Source organism: Montipora foliosa, chromosome 9, assembly GCF_036669935.1.
Source record: "Montipora foliosa isolate CH-2021 chromosome 9, ASM3666993v2, whole genome shotgun sequence".
In the NCBI taxonomy this organism is placed as follows: Eukaryota; Metazoa; Cnidaria; class Anthozoa; order Scleractinia; family Acroporidae; genus Montipora; species Montipora foliosa.
Window position 1 is genome coordinate 6,684,153 of NC_090877.1, and position 27,500 is coordinate 6,711,652.

The window sequence follows — 27,500 nt, forward strand, 5'->3', positions numbered from 1 at the left end:
CTGCAGACTGAATGTTTGTTTTAGAAAGCAATCACTCCTTTATTAAAAATAAATCTTGATTAATATTTATTACAGTCACAGTCCACCTGCTCAATTCTCCCTGAAAAAACTGGCAGCGAGAAAACAAAACAGAAAGGTATGGATGCCCATATGAAACACGTGGTAAGAACTTTTCTGTAGGAGGCGAAAACTTCTTTAGTTTTCTTTGTTTTCTATTTGACAAACAACTGATTCTCGTCCTTGTCAAAAAATAACATGGTCAAAAACAATCAATCAAACTGTGCCGATTACACAGCTTCAAACGGAAAATAACTTCAAGGGATGACATCCTCAGTGGTAACATAGTTTTGTGTTAACCAAAATTTGATTCTACACCAGTTATTGCTTTTGTGCGGGAATACTAAAGCTCAAAGTTTTGGTCATGTTTTGTTTCTTTATATCATTTCATCTACAAAACTCCTGAGCCCATTAATCACTGCCAACTTGGAATGTTTCTCTGGGGCTTTCTAAGATCTGATTGGAAACAAATTTAAATCAGGCCAGTTGAAAGGTATGGCCCTCCAATGCAAACAGTGTAATTTAAATACGCGGCAATAAACTTAACCTTTCAAAACGTTTTCGTTCAATTTCAAAAGGACTGATAGGGGATACAGGTATCTGTCAACAGCATAAAATTCCACAAAAGCAGCCACCGTGTTACGCTAGCGCTGAGGCGATTTTGGAAATTCGGCAATGAAGGTCGTTTGCTCCATTGTTCTCGAACATTTACAGTCATGTTTAAAGATACATGCAAAAATAGATGTTGCCAAAATTGCTTTCTCCGGGTAAATTGAGAAAACAAAACAAAACAAAACAAAACCAGGAGGAAATCCCTCTACCTAATTTAAAATTACGACTCTACACGCTCACCTTGCGATAAATTCCTTTAACGAAAATGTTACTCAGATCGTTTTAGTGCAAGTAAAAAGCAGTGTTGATGAGGTTAGGTCCTCTAGTTAAAGGGATGGCAACGGCTGCAATGCTTTTATACACGCTTGCTGTACTATATCCAAATTTAACACGTGTTAGACATCTGTCACCTTCAGGAAACACGCTGGGTGAACAATGCGCATAAACACGTGTTTCCGTCAACTCTTTGATATAGAATTGTATTCATGGAGCCAATATCATTGGCTCTTCCGATGACATGACACATTTCGAAACTCCAAAGTACCAAGCTCTCCATTTTGGGCATTCTTGATCTCAAAAATGAATTATGTTTCTTGAGGTTAGATTTGAACGTGACAGTAAACCAGCAAAAATTCGAAATTTATGGAAATGTAACAAACATACCAACTTGTAACATGCACATATAACTTAACGTTCCCATGTTGAGATCATTATTTACGATTTCTGTTACATAATGCACATGTCATGTAGCGAGAATACGGGCAAATCTTTCACCAATTTCGTCCCCAGATTGCGACTCTGGAGACGAGATTGAGATTTCACTGGTTCCAAGAGCCCAAATAGCTGAAAATAATCAGTTTAAATTTTTAGTTATTCTATTCCCATGTAATTTTGGTTCCAGGTTAAAGCTGTAGATTTTCTTCCTTTTTTTTTTCCTTCTCTTTTCTTTATAAGGTAAAGTTACTTTATTTAACGTCGGTAGTTCCTTCAGTTACGAAACTGGTATCAATGGAAGCCGACGGAGCACCTTTTACCCCCCTCCCTCTGTCAACAGACGTTGAAATCACCGAAGACCGAACCGGGGACCTCTCGCTCGGAAAGCTGCGCACTAACCAACTGAGCTACGCCTGTCTCTCATTCATCTTCCACAGACAAGTTATGAGATTGTAAATTGGGTTGCCATGTTGGCAGGAGTCGACGTTTAATATCCCTCCGTGATGCAGATGTTTATTAAATGTACGTAGTGCTGATTTTCGACATGGAAAGACGTGGAAAGTTTGGTAAACTGAAGCCACACCTTGCCATCATTAATGTATCTGAAGCAACTCTTTTAATAGCACCGAACGATTATTAGGAAAACTAGGAAGGCCTGACATGAAATTTCGGGTACATGCTCAACTTCCCCCTCCCCTTAAATGACCGGTCTCAAGGGTTCACTGGCGACTTGTATCCCGCAAATTTCAATTAAGCCCTTGAGCCACTGAAAAAGATAAAGATTCATATTCGTATTATGGTATCTCAGTTAGGGAAGGCCTTTGAAGGCATTAACATAGCTTGTGTAACATTCGGGAGTACAGCTTGTGTACAGCTGCCCATCTCCGGGGCTGACTCTACCTAAGCGTACTTTTTGTTTCATCCTAAGCAGACTCTTGATCTCATAAAAATTTCGTCCTTTTAGATAACTTATTAGGAAAATAACGCTCCATGAAATTAAGATATTGGAAATTAACGCGACTAAAATTAACGCGAATTTAATGCAAAACTACTTTCGAATAGAGAAAATTTACGCGAAGGGGTACGTATAATTTCACAATAAAGGAAATTAACACGATTAAGACACAGTTGGTGGTGCCCACTGGAACAAATTTATTCAACACTGGATGCAAAAAAAAAATCACTGAACAAAACTGATGAAGAGGCTGATGAAGAGGCTAACGGAAAGAAAGAAAGGTTGTACTCAATTTTATTGTTTTGTAGGTGTCGTGAATGTCTAGAAAGATTTCAAAATTACGAATAAAATAATGGAAATTAAGAACGCGGAAATTAACGCTCAACATAATTAGCGCGACTTAAATTAACGCGAAGTTTAACAATTCGCGTTAATTTCATGGAGCGTTAATTTCCTATAATATGGTACATGCTGAAAACTGTTTTTACAGCAATCTTTCGTTCTTTTAGAATAATTTATCTGTAGGTATCATTTTCAGTTCAAGTAATTAGCTCCCTTTCCTGCCGGCCTAACATTAGAGCTTGATTATGGTGCGTTATGGTGATCACACAAGGGCCTTCTTCCCAGGGCTCTCCATCAACTTGAACCGGAAGGGACCTGGTGTCTTTTAGGGTGAGCTGTTAAAAGAAAACAGGGTTTGCAAGTCATCAAAGCGATGGTAACGTTCACAAGAAGAGTAGAAGAAGGTGCCGGTAATGACAAATCTTTCTAGACAAAAATTGCTCTTCTTCTAATGGAGGTTTGTACGTTATAATCCTTACATAAAAACGAAACAAAATACAATCACTCTAACTCTTAGGCTCTCAGGATAAAACTCTGGGACAAAATCTTAGTTTGGAACCTACCTTTATAGATCTTGCCTGGCCAAGACGAAGAGGATCCGCCATATTGACCTGCAGTCTAGCAATGTGAAGCGCAGAGTACAAGCCAGCTACTTCCAATAGACCATCATGAATACTAAGATGAAAAAATAAAAAGTTGTTAAAGAGAAATGAAATCATCAGTACAGAAATCTCAAATGCAATATTAAATGCCAAAAAATTTCAAAGGACTGCGATAAAGATTTCTTGTGGGAGGCGCGGTGGCCTCATGGTTAGTGCGCTCGACTCCAGATCGAGTGGTCGGGTTTGGGGCCTGGCCAGGGACATTGCGTTGTGTTCTTGGGCAAGACACTTTACTCTCACGGTACCTCTCTCCACCAAAGTGTATAAATGGGTACCGGCGTAATGCTGGGGGTAACCCTGCGATGGACTAGCATGCCATCCAGGGGGGAGTATAAATACTCCTAGTCGCTTCATGCTATGGAACCGGAGATAAGCGCCGGCCTGATGGGCCTTCTGGCTTGTAAGCAGTGACTTTACCTTTACTTATATTTCTTGATCCCAAGCACCGTACATGGATAGTTGAAGAAATTGCAAAGGCTGGGGTACATTTTGCAATCTCATAAGTTATAATTTTACAAAGACTTGTTGTACGTACGGGAATGACTGTCAGACCGCTTGAAAGAACAAGTTGCAAAAAATTCCACATCGCCCTCCAGCAAAAAATGGAAACAATCAGCTTTATTACAAATGCCAAATAAGAGTTGACAAGATTTTAGCTCCTTTGGAATAATGAACCTTTTTTGCTTTTGGGTACTATAGACTTAAAAAACAAGGTTTTCCGAAACGAATGTGCTTTAACTACTGTTGGCAGTACCTCTGTGTAAAGAGCAAACACCTACCTGGGTGCAGCAAATTGGTCATCATCACCACTGAACCAAAGTTGACAGCCCCCACACCAACTATTTATATTCAAAATAACGATCCCTTCCAGCTCAGGCAATTCAACTTTTCTTCCATCCATTTCAAGCTAAAAAAGAAAACAAAGGTTACAACCAGTGACTGTTGCATTCCTTCCTTGTTTTTTTCTTCCTGATGTTCATTTAGTTGGTTAGAAATTGTAACTTAACAAATATATGAGGAAGGGAACACCACCTCTTCTAAAATGCTTCCCCAACCACAGCAACATTCTCACTCCTCCTAATATCACAAAGTGATATCTATTTGGTTGTAAGTTTTACCTCAACAATCTCATGAAGATCCTTACAATTTTGCTCCAGCACATCTCTAGCTCCATACAACCCATACACTGCCTAGAAACCATGATGCAAAACAAAAGAAAATTATTGGAAAATTGTTATGCAAACAATTATCTTAGTGGTACAATCCCAATATTATTATCTTTCAATTAATAGAATTTTTACATAACAGTAAAAAGTGTCTGCCACCATACTGGGACTTCCTTCAAAATTTTAGCCTGCAAGAATAGCACTAAAAAATTTACCTTATTGATGATTCGGCTTGTAAACAGAGATGGTTGGCTTTCCCGATGAAGATGAAAGTTCAAAACAACCTTTGCATCACAGCCAACTGAAAAGTAATTATTCATCCAAAACACCTACAACCAAAGATAGAACATGACAAAGCTTGATCCTTGCCACTCATATCTTTGCATGACATATATTTGAAGGCAAAGGAAGATAGAATAATAGGCTGGCAACTTTGAGGCCTTTAGTAATAGGACTGTTGAAAGCACACTAAAAACTCAAACTACCTTCTTCCTCCGTCTCACATCAAAGTATCCCCTGTTAGCCTCTACCGTTATTTTCCACCTATGAGGAGACAGATTAAACAATTTTCTTTACTCCATAATGATTACAATGTAACTAATTCGTCAACAGAACAGATTGATGCATGTAATAATATTTATAATGAGAAGACTTCATGTGAAAGTGTCACACTCACTCAAGTTTTTAAATTATGTCAAGCATAGCACAAGTGTAGTACTAACAATGTGAAAAGTTGGTTTTAAGGTCCTCACAATTCAAATACTGGTTTTCTGTGAGAGAGAAAGAATGGACTAACCAGAGATACTCTTGAGAACCAACAAACTCCACATACATGTATTTCTGACTGTAGGGATCAAACCTAGGACACATTGGTAGAAGGCCAGTGTTTATACTACTACACCAACCCTGATCCTATAAATCATGAGTTATTTGACCTTCTCACCTATCTAATCGGGTCACTTGAGCAGTCATAACCGATGTCAATATTTCATTGACATCTTCCTCTCCTGTATAACCACTGCCCCATCCCAAAACACGAGCCAGGTCATTACCAGTGCCCAATGGTAGGATGGCTATATATGGGGCCAGCTACAACAACAACAAAGAGAACTGCAACATTTATAACAATTCAAGCAATCTCATATTCAAACAGAAACAAAACTCTGGATTTGATAATGGGAAGCCTTTTTCAAAAAGAGGAAAATTCTAGCTCTTTGGTCAGATAGTGATAAGTCTTTACAACAAACATAATATTGATATAATTATTATTGAAATTTAAAAACCTTAATCTTGACTTTATCCAAGGCACCAAGAACCCATCCAACACTGCCGTCACCACCACAGATGAGAACACGAGTCCTGTGATTAGGCAGCAATTTACAAAACTCCAGCGCACATTCAGGAGGGACCTCATGGAGATCTACTACCTGGGTTCAAGGAAAAGACAGTACAAAGAAACTACTGATATAAAACAAGGTACAATCAACCATTGGAAATCATGTTTACAAGAACCTAAATTTCAATGTCCCTCAACACTCCTAAAAGGGTCAGTTGCCCACTCTCTGAATCTAGTATGGTTAAATCCTAGATTTTTTCCACAGTTACATTAAAAGTAAAATTTCTTTACAGCTGCTTCCTTATGAAAGAGTCGCTTGAGACAATTCAATATCATTAAATTACTTGTACATGTACCTGCACTGGATTAAGTAAGGTTTTGAATGCAATTAACAACCTCTCTCCTTCATTTTCTCCACTTTTGCAGTTTGCAAACACCAGCAGTGGACTCCAGTTTTTGATCGGGGGTGGAGTAACTTCACGAACAACGAATCTCTTTTTACTTCTCCAACTTTCAACCGTCAAACTAATGCAGTGTGGGGGCAAAATGACCGTTCGGTACTTTCCAAAATCACACACACTTGATTTACTGCGAAGACAATGATCGTGTGTTTTATCCTGACACCACAAGCATCTAAGACCGCACAATCTAGGTTCCGTACCACAGTGAAAACCGCAGACACTACAAGTGCTACACAACGGTAAATTACCTCTGACCCATTGATGGTTCATGTAACTCCTCTTTGAAAGGACAAGCACTTTGCAAGCAAATCTATTCGAAGCATCTTCAATACATTCTTCATGAACGGCAATTGCACAGTTTTCACAGTAACCTCCTCTGACTAAAGGACGTTCGCAGGAATTGCAGTAAGTTGGTTTATCGAGAATATCGGCCATAAACCACCGATGTCCCTTGTGAGGGTCGCCCACACGAAAACCTTGCTTCCATGTTAAACCAAGAATTTTTGTTAGAAGCCACGAGAGAATAATAAATATTCCACAGCATAATAAAATTTGATATATATCACCTCGCCATTCTAAGATTCTTCCCATTTGTTTTGAACATATCTAAAGTGACTTATCAAAGAGCATCCTCACAAAACATGCATCCGCCATATTGAAAGTTACCCACAACCCCGCTTGGCCTCATTTATGCATATGTCACGCATTGTTCGAGTAACGCTGTATTGTTTGTATTAAAACTGTCATGATGACAACTTAAAGAGTTTCAGGCATTCTTATGTAAATGTGATTTCTATTTATTGGCTTGTCCCACAACAATTTCAAATTGATGTAGCATAAAATGACAGGCAAGAGCTGCTTTGATTCAGAAGTCCTAAGAGAGCACAATAAGAAAAAATCATATGTATATTGGATAGTGGTTAAATGTGCAAGAGACAGGGAGGTGAACTATTCCAAATTCAATCCAAGTTAATATATAAACATTGATAAATGTAAGACAACTTCTAAGAGTCTTAAAAATTATAGTTCATTTCCCAACGAAAAAAGAATGGTTTAAGGACGGTGCCTACTATTGTTATAGCGCATACCTTCTGCGCATCTCGAGATACTCTGATTTCCTATTGGCAGTGCTTATTAATACAGGGATATTTTTGCGTGGTTCAAAACTATGCGGACAAAGCAGAACTTATCAAGTGCTCTCAGCATCCAAAAAGAAAATTGGGGGTAACCATGCATTTTTCAGAGATAATTAAGCTTCAATTTGGAATAGAAAACCATACATTGCTTTGTATTTTATGCCTTTTTCAAATACTGTCGATTAATCATCTTTGAAAAATGCGTGGTTACCCTCAGTTTTCTTTTTGGATTTCAATAACACTTGTTAAGATCGGATTTTCCCGCATATTCAGTAAACTGCACAAAAATACCCTCGAATTAGTGGGCAACGTCCTTCATTGAGTCCAAGAATTAAAAAGGAACCAAGAAAATAACTGTTAAGTATTTTATTTCAAGTCCATTTTTTCTTTTTACCCCTGTTCTTTCTTAAGCAAATTACATGTGATTCTTTTGTGATTTCTTTCTATCCTTTGCTGTACTTCAAACACAAAATCTCCCTTTGTACACCATCACTATACACCTTGCATGCTGAAACATCAAAGTGTCCATCATTCATAAACATCTTTTCAAAACTCCTAGTTCCCCCACCAACACCAAAATAATATGTTTTAGCAGCCACATACACAACACCTTCTGGCTTCTTCAAATGCTTTTTGATGAAATTATACAGTTTACAATAAGAGCTAACAGAATAGATGGTTTCTGAAGTTAAAATATAGTCATACATCATTTCTTTGCTCAGGGCTGGGTTAATAAAATCTGCAACGCTTCCCCAGTCCCCACAGAAGAAGCGGCAATTCTGCCGAGCCTTTTGCAGTAGATGATACATTGCCGGTTTGGAATTTGATTCGCATTCCTGGATCCCTCTCAACTGCTGCAAGTTCAATAACACATTGGGTATTGTGACACACCTAATCACATCCTCATTGTAGTCTTGAAAATCAACTTTAGCACCTTTCAAAACTGCAAAAATTCCAGGCAAGCCTGCACCGCAGCCAATTTCTAAAACGCGTTTTCCTTCAAAATCTATTGCACTTTCAGTCAAATATCCCACCAAATCAAGGCTACATTCCCATATCTTTAAGCCACCTTCATATATCGAAGGGATCAAATCAGTCCTGTTTTCAGCAGCTGCTGCAATTGAGTGACTGTGACAGTCTCCTTTGTCCCTCAGTTCATCTTCCACATTCGATTCACTAACGTATTTGATAACTATATTTCCATCATCGAGAATCATTTCTTCCACCCTTGAAGAAACTGAAAGATATGTTGAGAAGTCAGAAATGATAGCTATCTCTTTTGCTTGCCGAATGCTTTTTACTTGAGGTGATACTTTAGTGTCAGGTTCATCAGGAAAAGTGACTGTTTCATCTGGATTATCTTCTGACTGGAAATTAAACTTGAAATCAGCCATCTTGTTTTGCAGTCCATGTGAAGCAGGCTTGGTTCCCAAGGTTAGCGCAGTCGTGCTTCCCTAGCAGCCAGTAGCAGCAGCTTTTACTTTGCATTAGCCGTTGGTTATGTTTCCTTCGCATAAAAACGGCAAAGAAGGCTAAAGACAGTGCTTGATTTGGCCTTCTTGCTCTGAAATCTCAGGATGAACCCTGGTCAAAGTGGCTTCATTGTTTTTTCCCTAAATTCAAACAGAGAATTGTCTGAGAAAATTGCAAGGTAGAGTTTCCCCAATTTCCATCTGATCACGAGAGTTTCAAATTAATAATTATTGAGAGTTTGGTATAAGTTGTGATATCTTAATTTGTTCTTCAGTTAAGTTAGTTTATCTTTTATTTGCAGAAAGCTGGGAATAGAGCTTGCCTCGTGTGATGTGGGAAAATTTCAGAACCAAGGTTGTATGTGGCTAGTACTTAAACATGGAGTGCCGGAATGATGGAATGCCGGAACGGTGGAACGCCGGAATACTTAAACATGGAACGCCGGAATACTTAAACCTGGAACGCCGGAATACTTAAACACGGAACGCCGGAATACTTAAATACGGAACGCCTGAATGAGAAATAACAGTATAGTTTACCACGTGAAATGAATGGCTTGATGTCAAGTACAGCACTGCAGTTAGGAGGGAGCTTAAGCACGCGCGTTTTTGAGACGCGGACGGCAACCAGAAGAGGACATTTCTCGTACCAGGACGCTTGTTTCCCTTTCGTAAACGGTCCTTACGGTCGTTGCCATTTCTCAGAACGGTCATTGCCATTTGAAACGGTCGATGCCATTTATAACGGTCGACTACACACTTCACTTCAAAGAAAATTAAAAGAAACAAACTAAGAAAAAATATTGACAAAAATTAAGACAAAAAAGGAAAAAAAACATTTATAAAAGAAAAACTGGAGGAAAAAAAGAGTCGGAAAATTTCAAGACTTGAACTCGGGTTCTTAGCCCTCACCCTAAACAGAACCCTAACCCGAACCCTACCTCATATGACCAGCGAGACACAACTCCCAGTAACCGCAACCTTTTGAGTTCTTAGACCTAATGAGTGTAATTCAGAGCTAAGAAATGTCATCGACCGTTTCAAATGGCAACGACCGTTCTGAGAAATGGCAACGACTGTTTCAAATGGCAATGACCGTTTACGAAAGGGAAATAAACGTCCGGGTACGAGAAATGTCCTCTTCCAGTTGCCGTCCGCGTCTCACAAACGCGCGTGCTTAAGCTCCCTCCTAACTGCAGTGGTGTACTTGACATCAAGCCATTCATTTCACGTGGTAAACTATACTGTTATTTCTCATTCTGGCGTTCCGTGTTTAAGTATTCCGGCGTTCCATATTTAAGTATTCCGGCATTCCATGTTTCAGAATTCCGGCGTTCCGCCGTTCCGGCATTCCATCATTCCGGCATTCCGTGTTTAAGTACTAGCCGTTGTATGTCCCATTCAGCTCAATCCCATGCATGAATTCTGTGAAGAGCAATTAAGGACGGTGCCTACTAATTAAAGATATTTTTTTCCCGGTGTGTGATTATGCAGGAAATGTAGATCTTAACAAGTGTTATTGAAATCCAAAAGGAAAATTGGGGGTAATCACGCATTTTTCAAAGATAATTGATGAATAATATTTGTAAAAAGCTTTAAAATACAAAGCAATGTATGGCGTTCTTTCTCAAATTGAAGCTTAATTATCTCTCAAAAATGCATGGTTACCCCCTATTTTCTTTTTGGATACCAAGAGCACTTACTAAGATGTACTTTCTCCGGATAGTTTTGAAACACGCAAAAATATCCCTGTATTAGTAAGCATCACCATAGAAATTCTTAAACTAGTGAGTGCTTGACGTCATTTTCTCCTCAACCCAGCTCTCTCAAGATTTTAAAGTTAGTAATGGCGGACCAATAAATGAGAAAATTCCAGCTAAAATAAACAAGTGTCTTTTTAAAATCAGAACTTAAAACTTGGGTGAGTTAGTGTTTAGTTAAAATAGTTTTGAAATCCAAAGGAAAAACAAAAATTTTTTTTGGTCGTAGTACCACTTTAAGCTTGTTATTAAGGATGGTGCCTACTGATTCAAAGGTATTTTTACGCGGCTTACTGAATATGCGGGAAAAGCAGATCTTAACAAGTGTTATTGAAATCCAAAAAGAAAACTGAGGGTAACCACGCATTTTTCGAAAATAATCAACAATATTTGTAAAAAGCTTTAAAATACAAAGCAATGTATGGCATTCTTTTCCAAATTGAAGGTTAATTATGTGTGAAAAATGCATGGTTACCCCCAATTTTCTTTCTGGATACCAAGAGCACTTGCTAAGGTCTGCTTTTTCGGCATAGTTTTGAGCTGCGCAAAAATATCCCTGTATAATAACCACCACCTATAGGAAATCCGAGTATCTCGAGATGCGCAGAACGTGTACGCAATAACAGTAGTAGGCACCATCCTTAATTAAGCTAACAATTTTAACAATTTTAAGAGACTGTCGTATCAGATTGACTCTACGACACTGTTTCACAGAACTTCTTAATAGCTCCCATTTTATAGCTGGAAAGTGATCATCAGGCTGTCGTAAATCAGTCAGACTGTAATGTTTAAAAAATGCTCTTGGGCTGACACATACAGAACCACAAAAATTTTCATAATCGTGAAGGTAGCTACAAGTTCACTCTAGATCATGTCTTATCTTTGCAAATAATAATAATAATAATAATAATAATAATAATAATAATAATAATAATAATAATTAATAATAATAATAATTCATTTATAATTATAGCACCTCTTCTTCAAGATTCAAAGCACTGCTTACAGCTGCTATAAAACATAAAATGAATAAAATTAACAGACGTATTGCAAGTTAAAAGCTTGAATAGAAAGGAATGTTTTAAGTTTGCATTTAAAAGTGTCTACAGTACAACTGGATTTAATATCCGGCGGTAGTGGATTCCACAGATCAGGAGCTGAGACTGAAAAGGCCCGTTTGCCGTAGGAGTTCAAGTTAAAACAAGGTTTAACTAAAAGATTTTTGGAAGAGGACCTCAGATTACAACCAGGCTGGTATGGTTTAAGCAGCTCTTATATATGTATGTAGGTGGGAGCTTGTCCTTGAAGAGCTTTGTAGGTGATTAAGAGAATTTTAAATTATGTGCGAAGGTGAACTGGTAACCAATGAAGATCTCTGAGGACAGGAGTAATGTGGCAGAATCTTGAAGACTGGGTGATGAGACAGGCTGCTGAGTTCTGAATGTGCTGTTGCTTTTGAATAAGACAAGAAGGAAGACCATATAATAAAAAAACTACAGTAATCAAGTTTTGAAACAATAATGGCTTGACCGATAATCTTAGCCAACAGAAGACCATGTTGGTCAAGGGTGATGAATGGAAGATGTCACAAGAACTTCTAAGAGTCTATCCTAACCTCTTAACCATCTTTTAGTAATAAAAAATTGGGTTTTTTGGTTTAAAGAGAAACTGTAAGGTGTTTTTTAGGGGCTCTCCATTTACTATGTACAGTAACCTAGTACATCACAATATTGTGCACATTTTGTTAAACAATAATATTGTTGATTTGCATGGCACCATAAAGTAGCTGTTTGGTGTTTCATTGTAGAGTCAATCCTTTTAAAAGATATTGCACAATTTCTTAATGTGTTTAAGCTGATTTTAGCCACCTTAATAATATGAAGTCCCCTCCTTTAATGGTGCTTTCCATGCAACATCCATCCCAATTTGAAATTTTGGAAATTTCTTTTGCCCTGAGCAATGTTACATAAACCCAAAGGAAACCACCCTGCATTTGCGTAAATGTGTAGAAGACAATCATATGGAACATTAAATTTTGTCAAGTGAAAGTGAACAGATTAATTAAGACAGGTTAAAGCAGACCAGTTTTAAATCTGGTCCCAAATATTCCTGGATGTGTCAAACCCAGACTGAAAAAAACACAGATGTCACGTCCAAAAATCACAAACCTTCTGGTGTCTCAAACACACGGATCTCTTGAGTGATGTGATGACTCACACCCACTAGGTGTCTCAAACTTAGACCTACATGTACTTTTGTTTTTCCCCACTTGTTTTTTAAGCATTTTGATAGGTGAACAATAAAATAAATCTGTACTATTATCATCTATGCTGATAGGAAACCTTGCTACCAGTAATCTTCTGACTTCAGTATTCAATGACAGTATGAGTACAAGTTTCATCTCTTGCTTACAAAGTTGTTGCCAATTATAGTTGTATATTGCAGTGAAATTGTGGTCATCCTTTGCGTGATGTTTACACTAGAAAAAAAATTATAGTGTTATGTCACAGCAGGTAAATGGTTTGGAAAGACATACAACAAAAAAGTAGTTAGTAAGCTTAACTCATGTCTGCTTGATTTTTAAATTGCCTTGTCTGCAGTTTAATGTGGTTATCAAAAAGCTGACCAAGTGCAAGGATAGTGTTGTTGACGAAAATGAGTTGGAGAAAGAAGCCAAAATGCTTCATAATGTCCAGCAAAGAAGTCTTGTGAAATATGAAGCATTTTGACTGTCAGTTTCCGTAACACTGTATGGTCAAGTATGTTTTTCTCTGTCTGAGATACCCAGGGCCTGAGTCTGATTTTTTCAGGTCTGAGGTTTGTGTTTTCCAGGTTCGCATTTTCAACACACCCAATATTCTGGTCAGTTCCACGTGACTTTCCAGGTCTGGGCTGAATGGAAGGTTCCGTTAAGTTTCCAACTTGGCACCAAATAATAATTATTGTGGTAATTATTTTTCTGTTTAGAAACCAAAGTGAAAATAGGGGTGTCAGTGCGTGGAAGAGATGTTTACATAATACAGTCAGGGCTTGGGTGAGAGCATAATGTTATTCACTTGCATGATCTGTGGTTGTACCTATAGATGGTTTTCACTCGCGTGACTTGGCAGCCATATTGGTGTACACAACAATACAAAATGTATGCATGGAATACGCATAAAAATAGAGTTTGGTTCCCAAAGGAGAGAACGTCTATTGTTCTTGTACACCAACATGGCCGCTGTGATGTCACATGAAAACGATCTATATGAGCTAAATTGCAGGATACCCAGCAACATATTTTAATGTCATTTAACCCAATCACTCCTCAGTTGCCTCAGGATGTCCCCAGTTGACAAGGAAAATTGTGTGGCATTAGACAGAGTAAAATCTGTTAAGTGTCATTCATTGGTTAATAAGAATTGTCATCATTACCTTTCTAGAGAGAATCTTGGTGTAAACGATGCACTGATGGAGCTCTTTATTTTAGCCTATGCTTGCAAAACGTCTTGTGCAAGAAGAATTATCGGTAGGCAATAAACATGTAACAGACAGCTTAGTTTATTTTGTTTGGTAATGATTTGAAAATGTCTGATTTATTCGTCTCTTTTTATAAGGTTACCTTTATTCATTGGTGTTTTCAGGTGTTCTTCCCTATTTACCATACTCAAAACAAAGTAAAATGAACAAAAGAGGATCAATCCCTTCAAAGCTAGTGGCTTCTCTCATGTGTAAAGCAGGTGTGTGGACTGTGATGCAAGTATAAAACTCTCACTGAATGTTCCCCTTTTTTGGTGTTTGCATTTTTTATTCTGTAATTTCTTGTTTTTTCTACAATAAATGCAGTTGTGGTGAATGTATTTCCTCTAGGCCTTACAAACATCATAACCGTTGATCTTCACTCTAAAGAAATTCAAGGATTTTATGATGCCCCAGTTGATAATCTGAGAGCTTCACCATTTCTTGTACAATTTATCACAGACAAGGTACTCAAAACAGTTACTGAATCAGTGAATGTAGATAATAGTGCATTTGAAAGGTAATGCTGCTTGCTCATCAAAATTCTGCTTATGGGAGACTGCAAATGGTAATTGTCAATCCCACTTTTTTTAAATAGAGATGTAATGGGTTTTTGTCATTGAAACAAAGTTGAAATGTCCAGCACACATTTCTGGTAGTTGATTGGTAGGTTATCCAACATAGTAATCTGAATCACTAACAATGCCTTTTCTCGTTGTCAAAACCTGTGATAAATTCTTTCATCAACGGCTTAGGTGATTCTTCGATGGACCTACAAGTTAACACATTTGCAGCATGAAAATCAGATTTTTTTCCTCAGTTTTAAATTTCCCAGATCGGAAGGTGTTCTGTTCATTTTTAGGTCGCTGACTTCAGAAATGCAGTAATTGTTGCAAGGAATCCAGGTTCAGCTATTAGGTAAAATTCTGTGCTTGTGGGCGACTTTACATATTAAGAGTCTGCAAATTCTATGGATATTCTAAGGAGGATCTGCATCTACTGTTCAATAGCCTAATAATGTCAGTGTTCTACTTTGCTATTGAGATGTGGGCATGTGCATATGATACCAAGTACCTTGGCCAAATTGACAATTTCTTTTGTTGAGTGTACAAGTTTGGATACACAAGTAAGCAGTACAAAATGATGAAATCATTCAAGAATGCGACAGAAAGATGTGGGACAATGTAACTGGGAATTCTTCACATCCACTGATTGTGTTATTACCCATAACTATGTACTACCCAAAGTTTCCACCAAAAGGTTCAAGCGCACTTTTGTGAATAGATGCCTATTTAAATTTTTTAAATGTACTTTTTTTGGAATTCAACAATGATTATTAATTTATACAAGAGATAATTTTAGCTTCTTAATATTTTGTTTCTTTTTTATAGATGTTAGCCCTAAAGTTTGTTGAGAGAGTTTTTTCAATTATTATTATTTTTCAATTATTATTATTATTATTATTATTATTATTATTATTATTATTATTATTATTATTATTATTATTATTATTATTCTGAAAACAATGCTATTAGTGTTTTATTTATATTTGACAAGAGTATCTTTCTAAGTGGCATGTATATTGAATTTCAGGGCCACATCTTTTGCAGAACGGTTGAGGCTTGGATTGGCAGTGATTCATGGTGAACAAAAGGAGCCAGAAAGTGAACGTCTTGACGGGCGTCAGTCCCCACCCCCTGCACTAGCTGAATCACAGAAATTTGCTTATACTTTTACTGATCATGCAATGGATCTACCAGGTATAATTTGTGTCAATAGTCTCTTTGCTTTTGATGCCTTTTGAAGGTGACTCTTTGGCTGCAGTGGGTATAATTCCCTTTACATGCTCAAGCCATAACCGTACTAACATTTTTACCATTTTAACCCATTGATGAGTAAAATCATCTGGCATAAGACAGACTAAAATCTATTAAGTCTCAGTCCTATTATTCAATGGGTTAAATGGACATAGTTATTGAGTGAATAGAGAGGTTTTTAACCCATTGACTCTTGAACTGCCCCCAAGTGATGAGTAAAATTGTCTGGCATTAGGGTAAAATCTATTAAGGCTCACTCCTAGCAGTTAATGGGTTAAGATAAAAAAAGTATGGTTAACACCAAGGCACTGGTTTGACTTGAGGGAATGTTTTATGTTTGTGATTCACATGGACTTAAACCTTGAACTGTTGTTCTTTTATTGCCCCAAAACTTGTTATAGCCGAGTTATAGTAATGTTCAATAATCCTTAATTATTTTTCTCTTTGTGGAATCCACTGCTACCAACTAAATGATAGCCTCCTTTGCTGGTTTATAGGATTCCTTCCAAAAGCCAAACCTCCAATCAATGTTGTTGGTGATGTGGGAGGAAAAATAGCTATTATAGTTGTGAGTGTTAAATCTTCATTGCTTGCTTGTTGCTTTTGATGGCACCAAATTAATTCCCCAGTATTTTCATTACCAACCCTCAACCAATTCGGATTGTAAAGTTCTTGTTACCCTTATTTCCATGATTTTAGGATGATATGATAGACGAGGCAGAATCTTTTGTCACTGCTGCCAAACTTTTAAAAGAACGTGGGGCTTACAAGATTTTAGTGATGGTAACCCATGGTCTTTTGTCAGCAAATGCACCAGAACTTATTGAGGATTCTTCAATTGATGAGGTAAAATTAAAATTTTGCTGCTGAGTTTTGTTGAGTACCAACACAGTAAGCAAATGCTCTTAAACGTGCTGAATGTTTTTGCCACATTATGAAAAACTGTACTACAGTGATAGGTTGTAACCTTTGGTTGAACTCTAATTGACTGTAGTCGTTTTGTTTTGGACAAACATTTGTCTTGACTAGTAGCGGACTACATCTATCTCATTTCATGATTTTGCTTTACCTTGTTCGTTCTAGGCTCCCATTCCTTACAAAGTTAAGTTTATTTTTTAGGTTGTGGTCACAAACACAGTTTCCCATGACACTAAGATGTCTCGATGCAGCAAAATAAGGACAGTGGATATAAGCTCCCTACTGGCTGAAGCAATCCGACGTATTCACAATGGAGAGTCTATGGGATATCTGTTTAGAAATGTCCCGTTAGAGGACTAATGTGCCGTATCTATATGATCATAGTAATGTATTCTGTATTGGACCCTGTAGAGGACCTTCTGTCCCAGCTGTTCAGAGACAATAGGAGGCTTTTCCGTTGTAAATAGTCTCGACGACCTTACCAACATTAGATTTGGTTTATGTTAATTTGTTCATTTCAGTTTACAGTGTACACAATTAGTGCTCCAGCTCTAGAAGACAAGACACAAATAAAGTTCCTTTCCTTTTTGCTGAAGCGAACGATCGAGGTAGCTCTCTAATAGACCATGCTTTGTATTTGCTCGTCGAAAATTTTGAATTTAACCCCTAAAGGAGACCAATCTGGGCGTGGCTTAAGCAAATTTTGACCCCTAAAAGAGACCGCTTAAAAACACACAAATACGACATGCAGTGAGTGTTAATGATATTAAGACATAATAATCGAATGCTTTTATCTAAAAGTAGTTTTTGAAAGCAAAATTTGACTTCTGTTTCTCTTCGCATAATTCTGTGTTTCTTCGCGGAACCCTAAACGAGACCTTGGCGGCTTAAAATATTGGCGCTTTGCCCGGAACACCCTAAGCGAGACCCAAATCCAAAATTTACATCCCTAAGCGAGACGACGAGCATCCCCCGTCTGTTTCATTTGGGAGTTCCCTCCCGCCCGGGATCTCTTGATGTATCTGAAAGGCTCAAACTGCTGAGATTCACTGGGATAGACTTTTTTGTATTATGGTGTTATGCAAGGTGACAATTCAGAAATTCAAAATGCTGTATTTTGAAACGAAACTGGAAACTTGCAAGAAGATATATTTCTAGGTCATCTTCAATCTAATTTGATGACGTCACTGTGAAAACCATCTGTTGTTTTCTTTCTTCTCTCAAGGAGGTCCAGTTGGGGGGGGGGGGGGGGCCACGTTTTGTACTGTCCCATCTCAAGACCATTTAAAATCTCCCTTCAATTACACGCACGAACCTATGGCCAATTGTAAAAGTATTATTTAAGTACTTTTTCCCTATATTTGGTGTTATTTCTGGAATGTTACAAAAGTTGTGTTGTAATTTATAAATAACAAATTCAAGTACCTTTGCGATTTATAAATCGCAAGATTGCCAACTTTGCGATTTCTAAATCGCAAGATTACACACTTTTTAAACAAGCCTCGCAAATTTACGCCAGCGCGCTCGTAGTCCACAATTTTCGTGGGAAAACTCTACTCTCCAGAAGCGTACACTGGGTTGCCTGCACAAGCAGGAGGCACCAAGTTGGGTGGTATTGAACTGAAGCATTCCAGTTATTTTTTTTTCAATTTGGGGGGGGGGGGGGGGGGCGTATTAAGACCATTTGAGGGTTCACCCAGACGTCGTGCCAGCAGAGGCCCTTTGGTTAACACACTTAATTTTTTTGTAATGTCCTGTCCCATTTTGAGGTCTTTCAGCTTCTTAAGCTTTGGTAATAAATTCAGTTAAAAGATAACAAAACACGCTCTTGAGTAAAACTCACTCGTTTCTTCATTATATACCCTGCAAAAAAACTAACTGCAAATTGCTCTGACGGAACTTTCCTGTATGTCGTCTTGCAGTTGCGCTAAGCAAATGTTTATTGCACACTAAGGAAGTACTGAAGATGTTGTTTCCGCTTCATAATTCCTCTTTCCAGTCTAATCTGATGCCGGGTCAAAATTTTTTTGGCTTTACGTTAGCACCAAAAAGTACCGTAAAATGCGGGAGTTAAAAGTAAAAGGCAAGCCAAAAGACAGATGAAGACAAATATAACATATATTTTATATATAACTCTGAATCGAATTCTCATCGAAAGATCAATGACTATCGATTGTCATTAATCTGTCGATGAGAATTCGATTCAGAGTTCTATATAACAAACATGTTATTTTTTTCTTCATCGTAAAAACACTAAAAATTTTGCAGTCTCTGACTTCTATGAATCAAGGGGAAGGTCATGATGTTCTGTCAAAAGGAATAAATCGATCACTTGCTAGGCAACCACCTTGTGTCAACTGAATGAGCTACGGGAAGGAATGTTAATCGTTCGTCGTTTTGAGAGTAAAACAACGTACTTTTTAGCCAAGAAACGTCCGTCTTTGGTTTCTTAATTTTGTTGTAATATTCAACTGAACATTTACATTTCATCTGTCGGTTCAGGAAGCCTTCTCTGTCGGGTTTCTGAGAAACCTATCTATTTTGACTTCAGGGTGAACTATTTACACAATCATGAGGTTGAGCGGCCAATCGCGAATTATCGCAAGTCACAATGCTGACAAGCACAAAAGCAAAAGAAATGGTTAATAAATATGAACTTTTATTCTATCTGAATGTTTTGGGGTTAGATTAACGCGATATATTGTTTGAAAATGTTAGTGTTGAAGGGGATATGTCACGCCAAATGATGTAATTTCATGACACTCAAAATTCCCAAAAAGCATGAGTAGTACATTTACATTTACATTTACATTTACATTTACATTTACCACTATGCCAGCACGCCCTCTCTACGAGGCTTATGTGCTCGGGCCTATTAACACGGTACGATTTTTGTCGCATGCTACAAGCTTACCACAGGCCTACAACAGAACTTATGATTGTCGCAGCGTTATAAAACTATTTTTAAAATGCTATGACATTTTTTTCTGACGTACATGTCGTGGGCCTGCCGTAAGCTTGTCTCATGCGACAAAAATCGTACCGTGTAAATCGGCCCTAAATAATCTCCGCAATAGTAAGTCGTAGCAATAATTAATATTTGGACTAACTAGAAACTTAAAGTGCTACTATGATCAAATTTTTATCCCTTAAATTTTTAGGTTTATCACATAGAATTCCACGCCGCTTACCGTTTAGAAATATTTTGCATTGGTTCCGAAAAATGTGTAAAATATGCAAATGAGCGGACTGATGTTGTCATTCACTCAACCCAATATAACATCAAGTATATAAATAGAGCTATCTCGGTAAATTTGCGGCAGAGACCACTAAAACTGGTAGGCCAATAGTTCTACAGGCAACACACCTGTGGCTATAAGGAAATTGGTTCCCACGGAAACTCACTCTTTTCCAGTTCCTCTGATCGATCGTGCAGATGAGGCACCATTGGGAAATATCAAAATAAAACCCCAAAAGTGGCCAGCAAAGCCTTTAAAATCAGGGAGGTCTGGAACCCAGTATGTTGCCATGTTAAGGCGGAGGGGGTTGGCGCAGTGGTAAGATCTCTGCCTTCCAACCCTAAGGTCCCGGGTTCCATTCCCGGTTCTGCCGAGACTGGAATATTTGGCGACCTTCTTTCCCGCTAAAGTTCACTCAGCTTTCCATCCTTCCGAGGTCGGTAAAATGAGTACCAGCATGCATGGACTGCTTTAGAAGCGGCTGCTATTTGCGCCTGGATATGCATCCAGTCCGCTGGGGGTAAATTGATCATTGTAAAGCGCCTTTGAGACGTTAGTGATAAGGGCGGCGCTATATAAATGCACCACTTTACTTTTTTTTTTTACTTTAACAAAACTGGTGTGCGCATATTGTGGAGAACAAATATTAGAATCGTACTGCAAAGAATCAAGCATTTCTGAGAAATTGGCTGAGATATCTCTTTTCATCATGTTTGATCAAAATTCGGTTGGGTTTATGACGTCATCACTAGGTTAATTTGCATATTTTAAAAATATCCGTTGAATATCCGTCTAGAACAAATATCTTACTATTTTTATCTTATTCTCTCTAGTTACCAGTTTTCTTAATTTTGTATATATCGTATTTGAATTTGCTCAACCGTTCTGAAGATCTAAAGTAAAATGCCATTTATCATTGTTTGTAGCCGCTGTTTGTTTTATGTTTTTGATTAAGTTGAAATGGCCAAAGAGAAAGAATATTTATAAACCTTCGCCCATCAAACACGAGAACAAGAGAAATGTTTTAAGTTGTTCGATCGAATGTTTGATGGCCTTCAAATTTTATCAAACACGACCAAACATGATCAAACAGCACCAAACATGGTGGCCAAACGGTAAAATGGTTGGTCACCAAACAATGATTGATGTTGTTTTAACGCCAAACATTTCACGTTTGGCTGGGAACTTATGTCACCCACAGTTATCATATCCTTTGCCTGCAATGTAGGCGTCTTTTAGTAGGCGCAAGTTACTTTTTTCGAGTGCGGTCTCGTTAATTAAGCAGATGCCATATTGGATATCAAATTTTTCGTAAATCCCGCAATGCATAAACTATTGTCAATTATTCCCAAGTGCATTTGAAAACAATAGTTTATGCAAAATTTGTGGGAAAAACAAAATGCATTGCGGGTGAAAACTGACCGTTTAATAAAGCCACAGGTTTTCACTGCCAACGTTTTCGTTTACCGCTGGCTTAAAGTCACGTATTGATAAAGTTTCATTTATTTTACAATGCAATTCAGAGCTGCCATTTGCTAAGCCTTGAAAATGATCCAATGATCCCATTTTATGTTGTGACCTGTTTTTACTGCGCGATCTGCAATCGCGGAAGTTTGACTGATCCCTTCAAGTGTTTGTAGCCGCTGTTTTATGTTTTTGATTAGGGCGAAGTTTTGTTCGTTTGGCCAGCCGTATCAAACAGGTTTTTTGGCGCGTACATGCGTACCACGCTTGCTCAGCCGCTTGTATCCACGTGTATTTTACGTATTTGTAACGCATTGTTCTTTGCTTGTGGAGTTTGATAAAACATGTTTTAACCGTTTGGCCACTCACTTAAAAATCAGCATGTTTCACCATATTTGGTCTCCAAACAATGTTTGATGTTGTTTAAACGCCAAACATTTCCCGTTCGTCCAGTCAGATGCTTATTAAGATGCTATCATTAAGAACAATGATAACAGGAAAAAACTGAAATTGATGTCCCTCGTTCTAACACCAACTACTTGAGGAACACGTTAGTTCCTCAACTTAATGACGATATAGACAATGATAAGAAATACGCGATCATGACAAGACGGTCAAAGGCTCTGCTTCACCTTGATTTCGACTGCATCTCCCCTCAAACATTAAACAGAAGGGAGGAAGATTTTAAGTATAATTAGTGTTCATAATTAGTCGATACCAGCGTACCACCTTATATTTTAGAATTTTAAGCTTTTATCGTTTTAGACTAGTAAGATATTTTGCTGGTATTTTAAACTGAGGCAGGGCGTGAACGTCGCAGAGGAGAACAGGAGGGCGATGGCTGTCCAGAAAAGAGAAAAGCGGGGAGAAACCAGCCATCCCTCCATGTTTGCACGAAGTGCAACAGAGACTGCAGATCGCGGGTTGGCCTCTTAAGCTACTCGCGCAATTGTCAACGACAGTGATGCTGTACCATCGTCTCTCGCAGACGGACGGATGCCGACGACGAAGTAGCTATATGATTTTCGCCGGTGTATATCCTATTTATTTATTTATTTATTTTCTAATTGATTAAGTTATTTTACTTAATTATTTATTATTTGTTAATTTATTTTTAACGATGAGATTATATAGGAAATGGATCATATATGAACTACGGATATGAAATCAAGTGAAGCTATGATCCTCGCAGTTATGAACGCAATTTTGATTTCATACCGCAGTTCATGTATGATCCATTTCATATATAATCTCATCGTTGATTCATTCATCACGGGAACATTAGAACCCACAAATGACCAGCTCCCAACGTCAGTGGCTTCATAGCTCAGTTGGTTATAGCGTCGCACCGGTATCGCGAGGTCACGGGTTCAAACCCCGTTGAAGTCCTGAATTTTTAAGGCTTCTTTACGCAATTGCAAAAATTGTGTTCATAACTGCTAGGATCATAGCTTCACTTGATTTCATATCCGCAGTTCATATAAGATCCATTTCATGTATAATTTCATCGTTAATTCATTCATCACGGGAACATTAGAACCCACAAATGGCCAGTTCCCAACGTCAGTGGCTTCATAGCTCAGTTGGTTACAGCGTCGCACCGGTATCGCGAGGTCACGGGTTCAAACCCTATTAAGTCCTGAAAATTTTCAGGCTTCTTTACGCAATTCCAAAAGTTGCGTTCATAACTGTGAGGATCATTTCATATCCGCAGTTCATATATGATCCATTTCATACATAATTTCATCGTTAATACATATTGTAGAATAGAAAAGATTCAGAATAATTAACATTCCCTATATGAAATAAAAGGGAAAAAGTACATAGGAGAAGAAAGAACACAAGCGTCCTAATATTTTATTAAGGTGTAGAGTTTGGGACACCTAAATGGTTAGTAAACTAATCGGGTAGGTACGTGCTCCCAAAAATAGAAGATAGTTTGTTCATAACCGCTCCGGCTAACAGTGAGTGCAGGCAATGTTAAGCTCAAACTGTTGCTGACGCTGACTAAGTGGACGATCTATTCCGAGGCTACTTGTTGATACCCTTCATCACGCAGAATTGAGAGCAAACGGGCAAAGTTGTTGGTTTGGATGTGAACTAATGGAAAATTGAATACGTGAGCTTCAATCTGTTCCCATTTAGGAGAGAGTATTTCCGCGTATCCTGCGAGTATCTTTGGTAGTTCAGGGGGTAGTGGAAATGCGTAGATTTTATCAGGTGGACACAGTACAAACAATAGCGACGAAACCGATGCTACACGAATGGCGTTTTATTGGATCTTTAAACAAAATACACCCTTTTGGAGCTCAATAATGGAACGTCAATTCGATCTGCAATCTTAAAAACGACGAATAATGGGCTAACACAACAATTGCATCTTTCGCCGTCGGATATCAATATTTTGTTAACTATCGTGTTATGAACATCACTGAAACCAAATGGCAAATTCTCTGATAACTTTTTGTATTCTGGCTGGGATATGGGTTTAACAAACTTTAATAGAGAAAGAATCGGACATCTTGAATGCATCTGTGTTTACTGTTGTCTGGCTATTTATATTTAGTTTGTGCTCTGCACAGTCTTCAGGTAAAATTGGAAATGGGACAGTCAAGAATTACTTGAAAGATAGCGTGTTGTCCATTTTGTGCTTTATTATTCAAGGAAAAGGTTCTTCAGGAAAGGGTTTGATCCTGAAATTTATTTTGTTGCGTATGGTAATTAATTTTGACACGATTGGGTTTCTTGTTTTCACGCACGCAATGAATAGGAGCAAATATGTTGTTTGTTTCAATAAATCTTTCGCAGGAAAGGTTTTTGTGAAATTTTCGGGCCTTTGGAAAAGGGATGTTCTCCTTTTCTCCTTCCCCTTCCCTAACACTCAGAGTAATTGAATGATGATACTGGTATAAACTGCCAACAATAATGAACATATTGTCGCATAATTTTTATTTTAGCATAACTCTACAGTGACAAGATGCTCATTCCATTACCAAACTGGAATTCTGACATGAATGAATAAAAATCCTGAAGTCAACTATTATTCCTCTGAAATTTTATTAATATCTGAAAAGGGAAGTTGTTTAGGATGGAAAATAATAAACTTGTGAAATTTCAATGTCTTTCAACTATTTAAATTAACCTCTGGTCATGGATCAGCTATGCAAGACTGACTTTCACTGGGGCAATCCATTCATATGAATGCTCAGTAATTGCTCATGTCATGGTATACACTTAATCATGTTTAAAACGTTTTCAAAGGGGCGATGACATGCTATTTGTTTTAACACACTGATAATCCAATGGATACTGCTCTGCAGGTGCCAGCCACACAATTTTGGGGGATGAATGGAGATGCATACAAACTTGAAAACATCTGTTGAACGTTTCAAGTTTTAGTGTTTTTTAACCATAACGAAATCTATAAAACCTACCGTATTTTGGTTTACTCTTTTGATCCAGATTCACTTCAGTTGTGTAAGAAATTATGTAGATGATGCTTATGGAATATTGACAAGGAATCCTCACAAATGCAATGAGTGTCCCTTCAAAACCAGTTTCTTTACATAAATGTAGCCATCAGCAGAAAACAAAACCAGACCTTATACAACATGCACATGGATTTGCTTTCGTTGACAACTGGCTCAATTAGAGTGGTTTTCAATTGAGTGTCGAAAGTAATTAGTGAATTACTTTGGTTTTGCATTACTTCACTCAGGGATTGGTTGAAAGTTCTTGTGCTACTTTTTCAACCAATCAGAAGTGAAACCAAAACCAATGGTGGCTCGTGCGTGCACATTTTCCCATGCTTTGTGTCTGCTACGTGTAATTACTTCAAGTTTTGATTGGTTTATTGGTTTATTTTTCCGTCCTTTTTGATTGGCCAAAGTAATTACTTTGGTTTTGGTTTTACGACACTCATTTGAAAACCGCTCTAGTTAGACCTAATTTCTACAACTCTTCTTCATGTTAATGGCAGCAGCTCATAGATTGGGTACAAGCAGATCACCTAAGAAAGATGATTTCTAAAAATTATCAGTAGCAGTAACTTTCCTAGGAAAATAACAAACGTCATGTCTTAAGATAATTAAACCTTTCAGGCGTGAGAGTCACTGAGACTTAAGGTTTTACTCTGCCAAACACGAGACAATTTTTATTCATCAACGGGGGCCGCTTCAGGGATGAATGTGCTACAGCAAGTTTACCATGTAGAAAATTGTAAGTAAGTAAAGTGCAGGTCAAGAAAAAATATACGGGTAGTTTTTCCAATCTGCTTTAGAATGATAGCATTCCAGGAATTCTCTTGAGCCACTGGATCAAATTGCCTGACACTGATTTACCACCATTCTCTTTCACAATACATGAGGCAAGCACAACGTCAGCGAGGCTCATCTTGCTGCCCAATATCCATTGCTGCTTTCCTAGCTTTGCCTCCAGACTTTTAACTGCTGCAGCCTTCTCTTTAGTTCCTGAAAGTGATTGGTTGATCCAGTTGTCTACTGTAGCAGACTCCTCTGGTGTCAAGTTACCGTACAAGTCCGGGAGAAGAGCACGGCAGATGTAACGAGCAATAGTTATTTCACCACAAAGTGCAGTATGAGAGCAGGGTGATACTACTAGATATGGCAAGTGGTGTTCTGACAAAAAAAGAAGAAATTGAATTTACTGATCACTGCTGTTTTGAGTTATGTGTACTTATGCCTAGACAATGCATTAACCCATTGACTCCCAGGGGTTCCCCATTGATGAGTAAAATCGTCTGGCCTTAGACAGAGTAAAATACTAAGTCTGGCCGGTTTCGGCCGGTTTGGACGTCAAAGGGTTAATATCTGATTACTCTTAGAGGTAACTGAACATTCCTCCTCAGGCTTAACCTACAATGTACTTTGCAATAGTCTTGTCAGGAGACATGCTTCTCTTGCCACAGAATTTTTCTTCCCTGATAATGGGGTACAGAAATCATCCATTTTTCCCTTCATAAAGAGGTATTTGGTTTTTGCGAGATCAATTTCCATCCAAAAAATTATCCAGTTAACAGGGGATAATGCACAGGGCTTTGTTTTCAAAATCTTCCAAATAATAATTTGCAGTAAATTGTATGCAAACGTGCAAGTTTCCATGAGAGGATTTACTTTTTTATAAACACTGGTTACAGTATGAAACAGCAAGACAAGACAAGACAAAACAAGACACTAACCTTTTTTCCACAATATAGTTAAAATGACTGTTGCCCGGCTAATCTCTTTTCTTGAACAGCAAAAGTTGTGGAAACGTGTTCTAATATTTTCAGGAATTGGTCCTTGAAGTGATGAGTGAGTAAAACTTGCAGTAGAATGCAACAATCCTCTCTGCTTCATGACATGTTGTAATGTGCAGATGATTAAAGGTGGGTCTGTTGGAGAAGCTGATATGACAAGGTCCTGAGTACTTGGCATTGCCTAGGGAAAACAAATTATTAACACCATGAAATGCAGAACACAATCATCATTTTACACTCCGTGCCACCAATGGCTGCAGAATAATGGGAAAAACTTTTCGAGAAGTCATGCACCGTTATTGAGGGATTTCAATTCTCTTGTTTTTTGGCCATTTTAACTTGATCAAAAACTATGAACAAACTGCAGTGATAAACATATTACAATGCATTTTAAATTGACGTTTCACATCATACATCTTAAGAAAAGACGGCTAAAAAAAATTTTAAAAATTATATGTGTAAAACTTCTAGAGAGACTAGTAACTAGATTAAGAATGATCTTAAGAAATAAATGTAATCTAATGCTTTGATGCTTTAATAGGAATACTCCTAAAACAGTATACACTATACTAGGAGATAATAATAGATAAGTAAATAAATAAATTAGTAATAGCTATATACAGGGGTTTCAATA

The 27,500-nt window shown here is 37.8% G+C and overlaps 5 protein-coding genes across 6 annotated transcripts in view; 1 reads left to right on the plus strand and 4 right to left on the minus strand.

The window, feature by feature from the left end:
* LOC137972137 (meteorin-like protein) overlaps nucleotides 1–1,068 on the minus strand; it is a 6,531-nt gene extending 5,463 nt beyond the window's left edge. Inside the window, exon 1 of the mRNA XM_068818973.1 lies at nucleotides 910–1,068. The gene's annotated coding sequence lies outside the window, so the exon portion shown is untranslated. The remainder of the gene's footprint in view (nucleotides 1–909) is intronic.
* A 1,550-nt stretch (nucleotides 1,069–2,618) lies between these two features.
* Nucleotides 2,619–6,979, minus strand: LOC137972136 (diacylglycerol kinase epsilon-like). 2 transcript variants are annotated; one of them, XM_068818971.1, is made up of 10 exons: nucleotides 6,201–6,979; nucleotides 5,792–5,935; nucleotides 5,452–5,597; nucleotides 5,305–5,367; nucleotides 4,994–5,051; nucleotides 4,724–4,837; nucleotides 4,461–4,532; nucleotides 4,122–4,249; nucleotides 3,244–3,355; nucleotides 2,619–3,015 (listed from the first exon to the last, which is right to left on the minus strand). In XM_068818971.1, the coding sequence occupies exons 1-10, from the start codon at nucleotides 6,894–6,896 to the stop codon at nucleotides 2,878–2,880; spliced, it is 1,671 nt and encodes a 556-aa protein (XP_068675072.1). In that variant the 5' UTR covers nucleotides 6,897–6,979; the 3' UTR covers nucleotides 2,619–2,877. The 2 variants fall into 2 exon arrangements, with proteins under 2 accessions (XP_068675072.1, XP_068675073.1); XM_068818972.1 differs by lacking the exon at nucleotides 5,305–5,367 and having other exon boundaries at nucleotides 6,201–6,978.
* Nucleotides 6,980–7,783: 804 nt separating this feature from the next.
* Nucleotides 7,784–8,863, minus strand: LOC137970117 (histidine protein methyltransferase 1 homolog). Its single transcript, XM_068816596.1, has one exon. The coding sequence runs from the start codon at nucleotides 8,833–8,835 to the stop codon at nucleotides 7,885–7,887; it is 951 nt and encodes a 316-aa protein (XP_068672697.1). The 5' UTR covers nucleotides 8,836–8,863; the 3' UTR covers nucleotides 7,784–7,884.
* A 17-nt stretch (nucleotides 8,864–8,880) lies between these two features.
* On the plus strand, nucleotides 8,881–17,506 carry LOC137970116 (phosphoribosyl pyrophosphate synthase-associated protein 2-like). The gene is made up of 11 exons (XM_068816595.1): nucleotides 8,881–9,092; nucleotides 9,216–9,268; nucleotides 13,641–13,707; nucleotides 14,096–14,181; nucleotides 14,297–14,392; nucleotides 14,523–14,638; nucleotides 15,034–15,089; nucleotides 15,765–15,931; nucleotides 16,486–16,556; nucleotides 16,688–16,834; nucleotides 17,108–17,506. The coding sequence occupies exons 1-11, from the start codon at nucleotides 9,019–9,021 to the stop codon at nucleotides 17,264–17,266; spliced, it is 1,092 nt and encodes a 363-aa protein (XP_068672696.1). The 5' UTR covers nucleotides 8,881–9,018; the 3' UTR covers nucleotides 17,267–17,506.
* A 7,035-nt stretch (nucleotides 17,507–24,541) lies between these two features.
* The window catches only part of LOC137971944 (aminoacyl tRNA synthase complex-interacting multifunctional protein 2-like), a 5,884-nt gene continuing 2,925 nt past the window's right edge, over nucleotides 24,542–27,500 (minus strand). Inside the window, exons 3-4 of the mRNA XM_068818689.1 lie at nucleotides 26,807–27,047; nucleotides 24,542–26,246 (exon numbers count right to left, since the gene is read on the minus strand). Coding sequence (XP_068674790.1) covers nucleotides 25,885–26,246; nucleotides 26,807–27,047 — 603 coding nt within the window. The 3' untranslated portion in view covers nucleotides 24,542–25,884. The remainder of the gene's footprint in view (nucleotides 26,247–26,806; nucleotides 27,048–27,500) is intronic.

Bases quoted from the DNA above. Each gene is read 5' to 3' on its own strand.
- LOC137970116 (XM_068816595.1), top strand. From the start codon at position 9,019: ATGAACCCTGGTCAAAGTGGCTTCATTGTTTTTTCCCTAAATTCAAAC. The intron at 15,090-15,764 runs GTAAAATTCTGT...ATTGAATTTCAG, and splicing joins AATCCAGGTTCAGCTATTAG to GGCCACATCTTTTGCAGAAC. The intron at 16,835-17,107 runs GTAAAATTAAAA...TTTATTTTTTAG, and splicing joins AGGATTCTTCAATTGATGAG to GTTGTGGTCACAAACACAGT.
- LOC137970117 (XM_068816596.1), bottom strand. From the start codon at position 8,835: ATGGCTGATTTCAAGTTTAATTTCCAGTCAGAAGATAATCCAGATGAA.
- LOC137972136 (XM_068818971.1), bottom strand. From the start codon at position 6,896: ATGGGAAGAATCTTAGAATGGCGAGGTGATATATATCAAATTTTATTA. The intron at 5,052-5,304 runs GTTAGTCCATTC...GTCTCCTCATAG, and splicing joins GGTTCTCAAGAGTATCTCTG to GTGGAAAATAACGGTAGAGG. The intron at 3,016-3,243 runs GTAGGTTCCAAA...TTCTTTTAACAG, and splicing joins GCCAGGCAAGATCTATAAAG to CTCACCCTAAAAGACACCAG.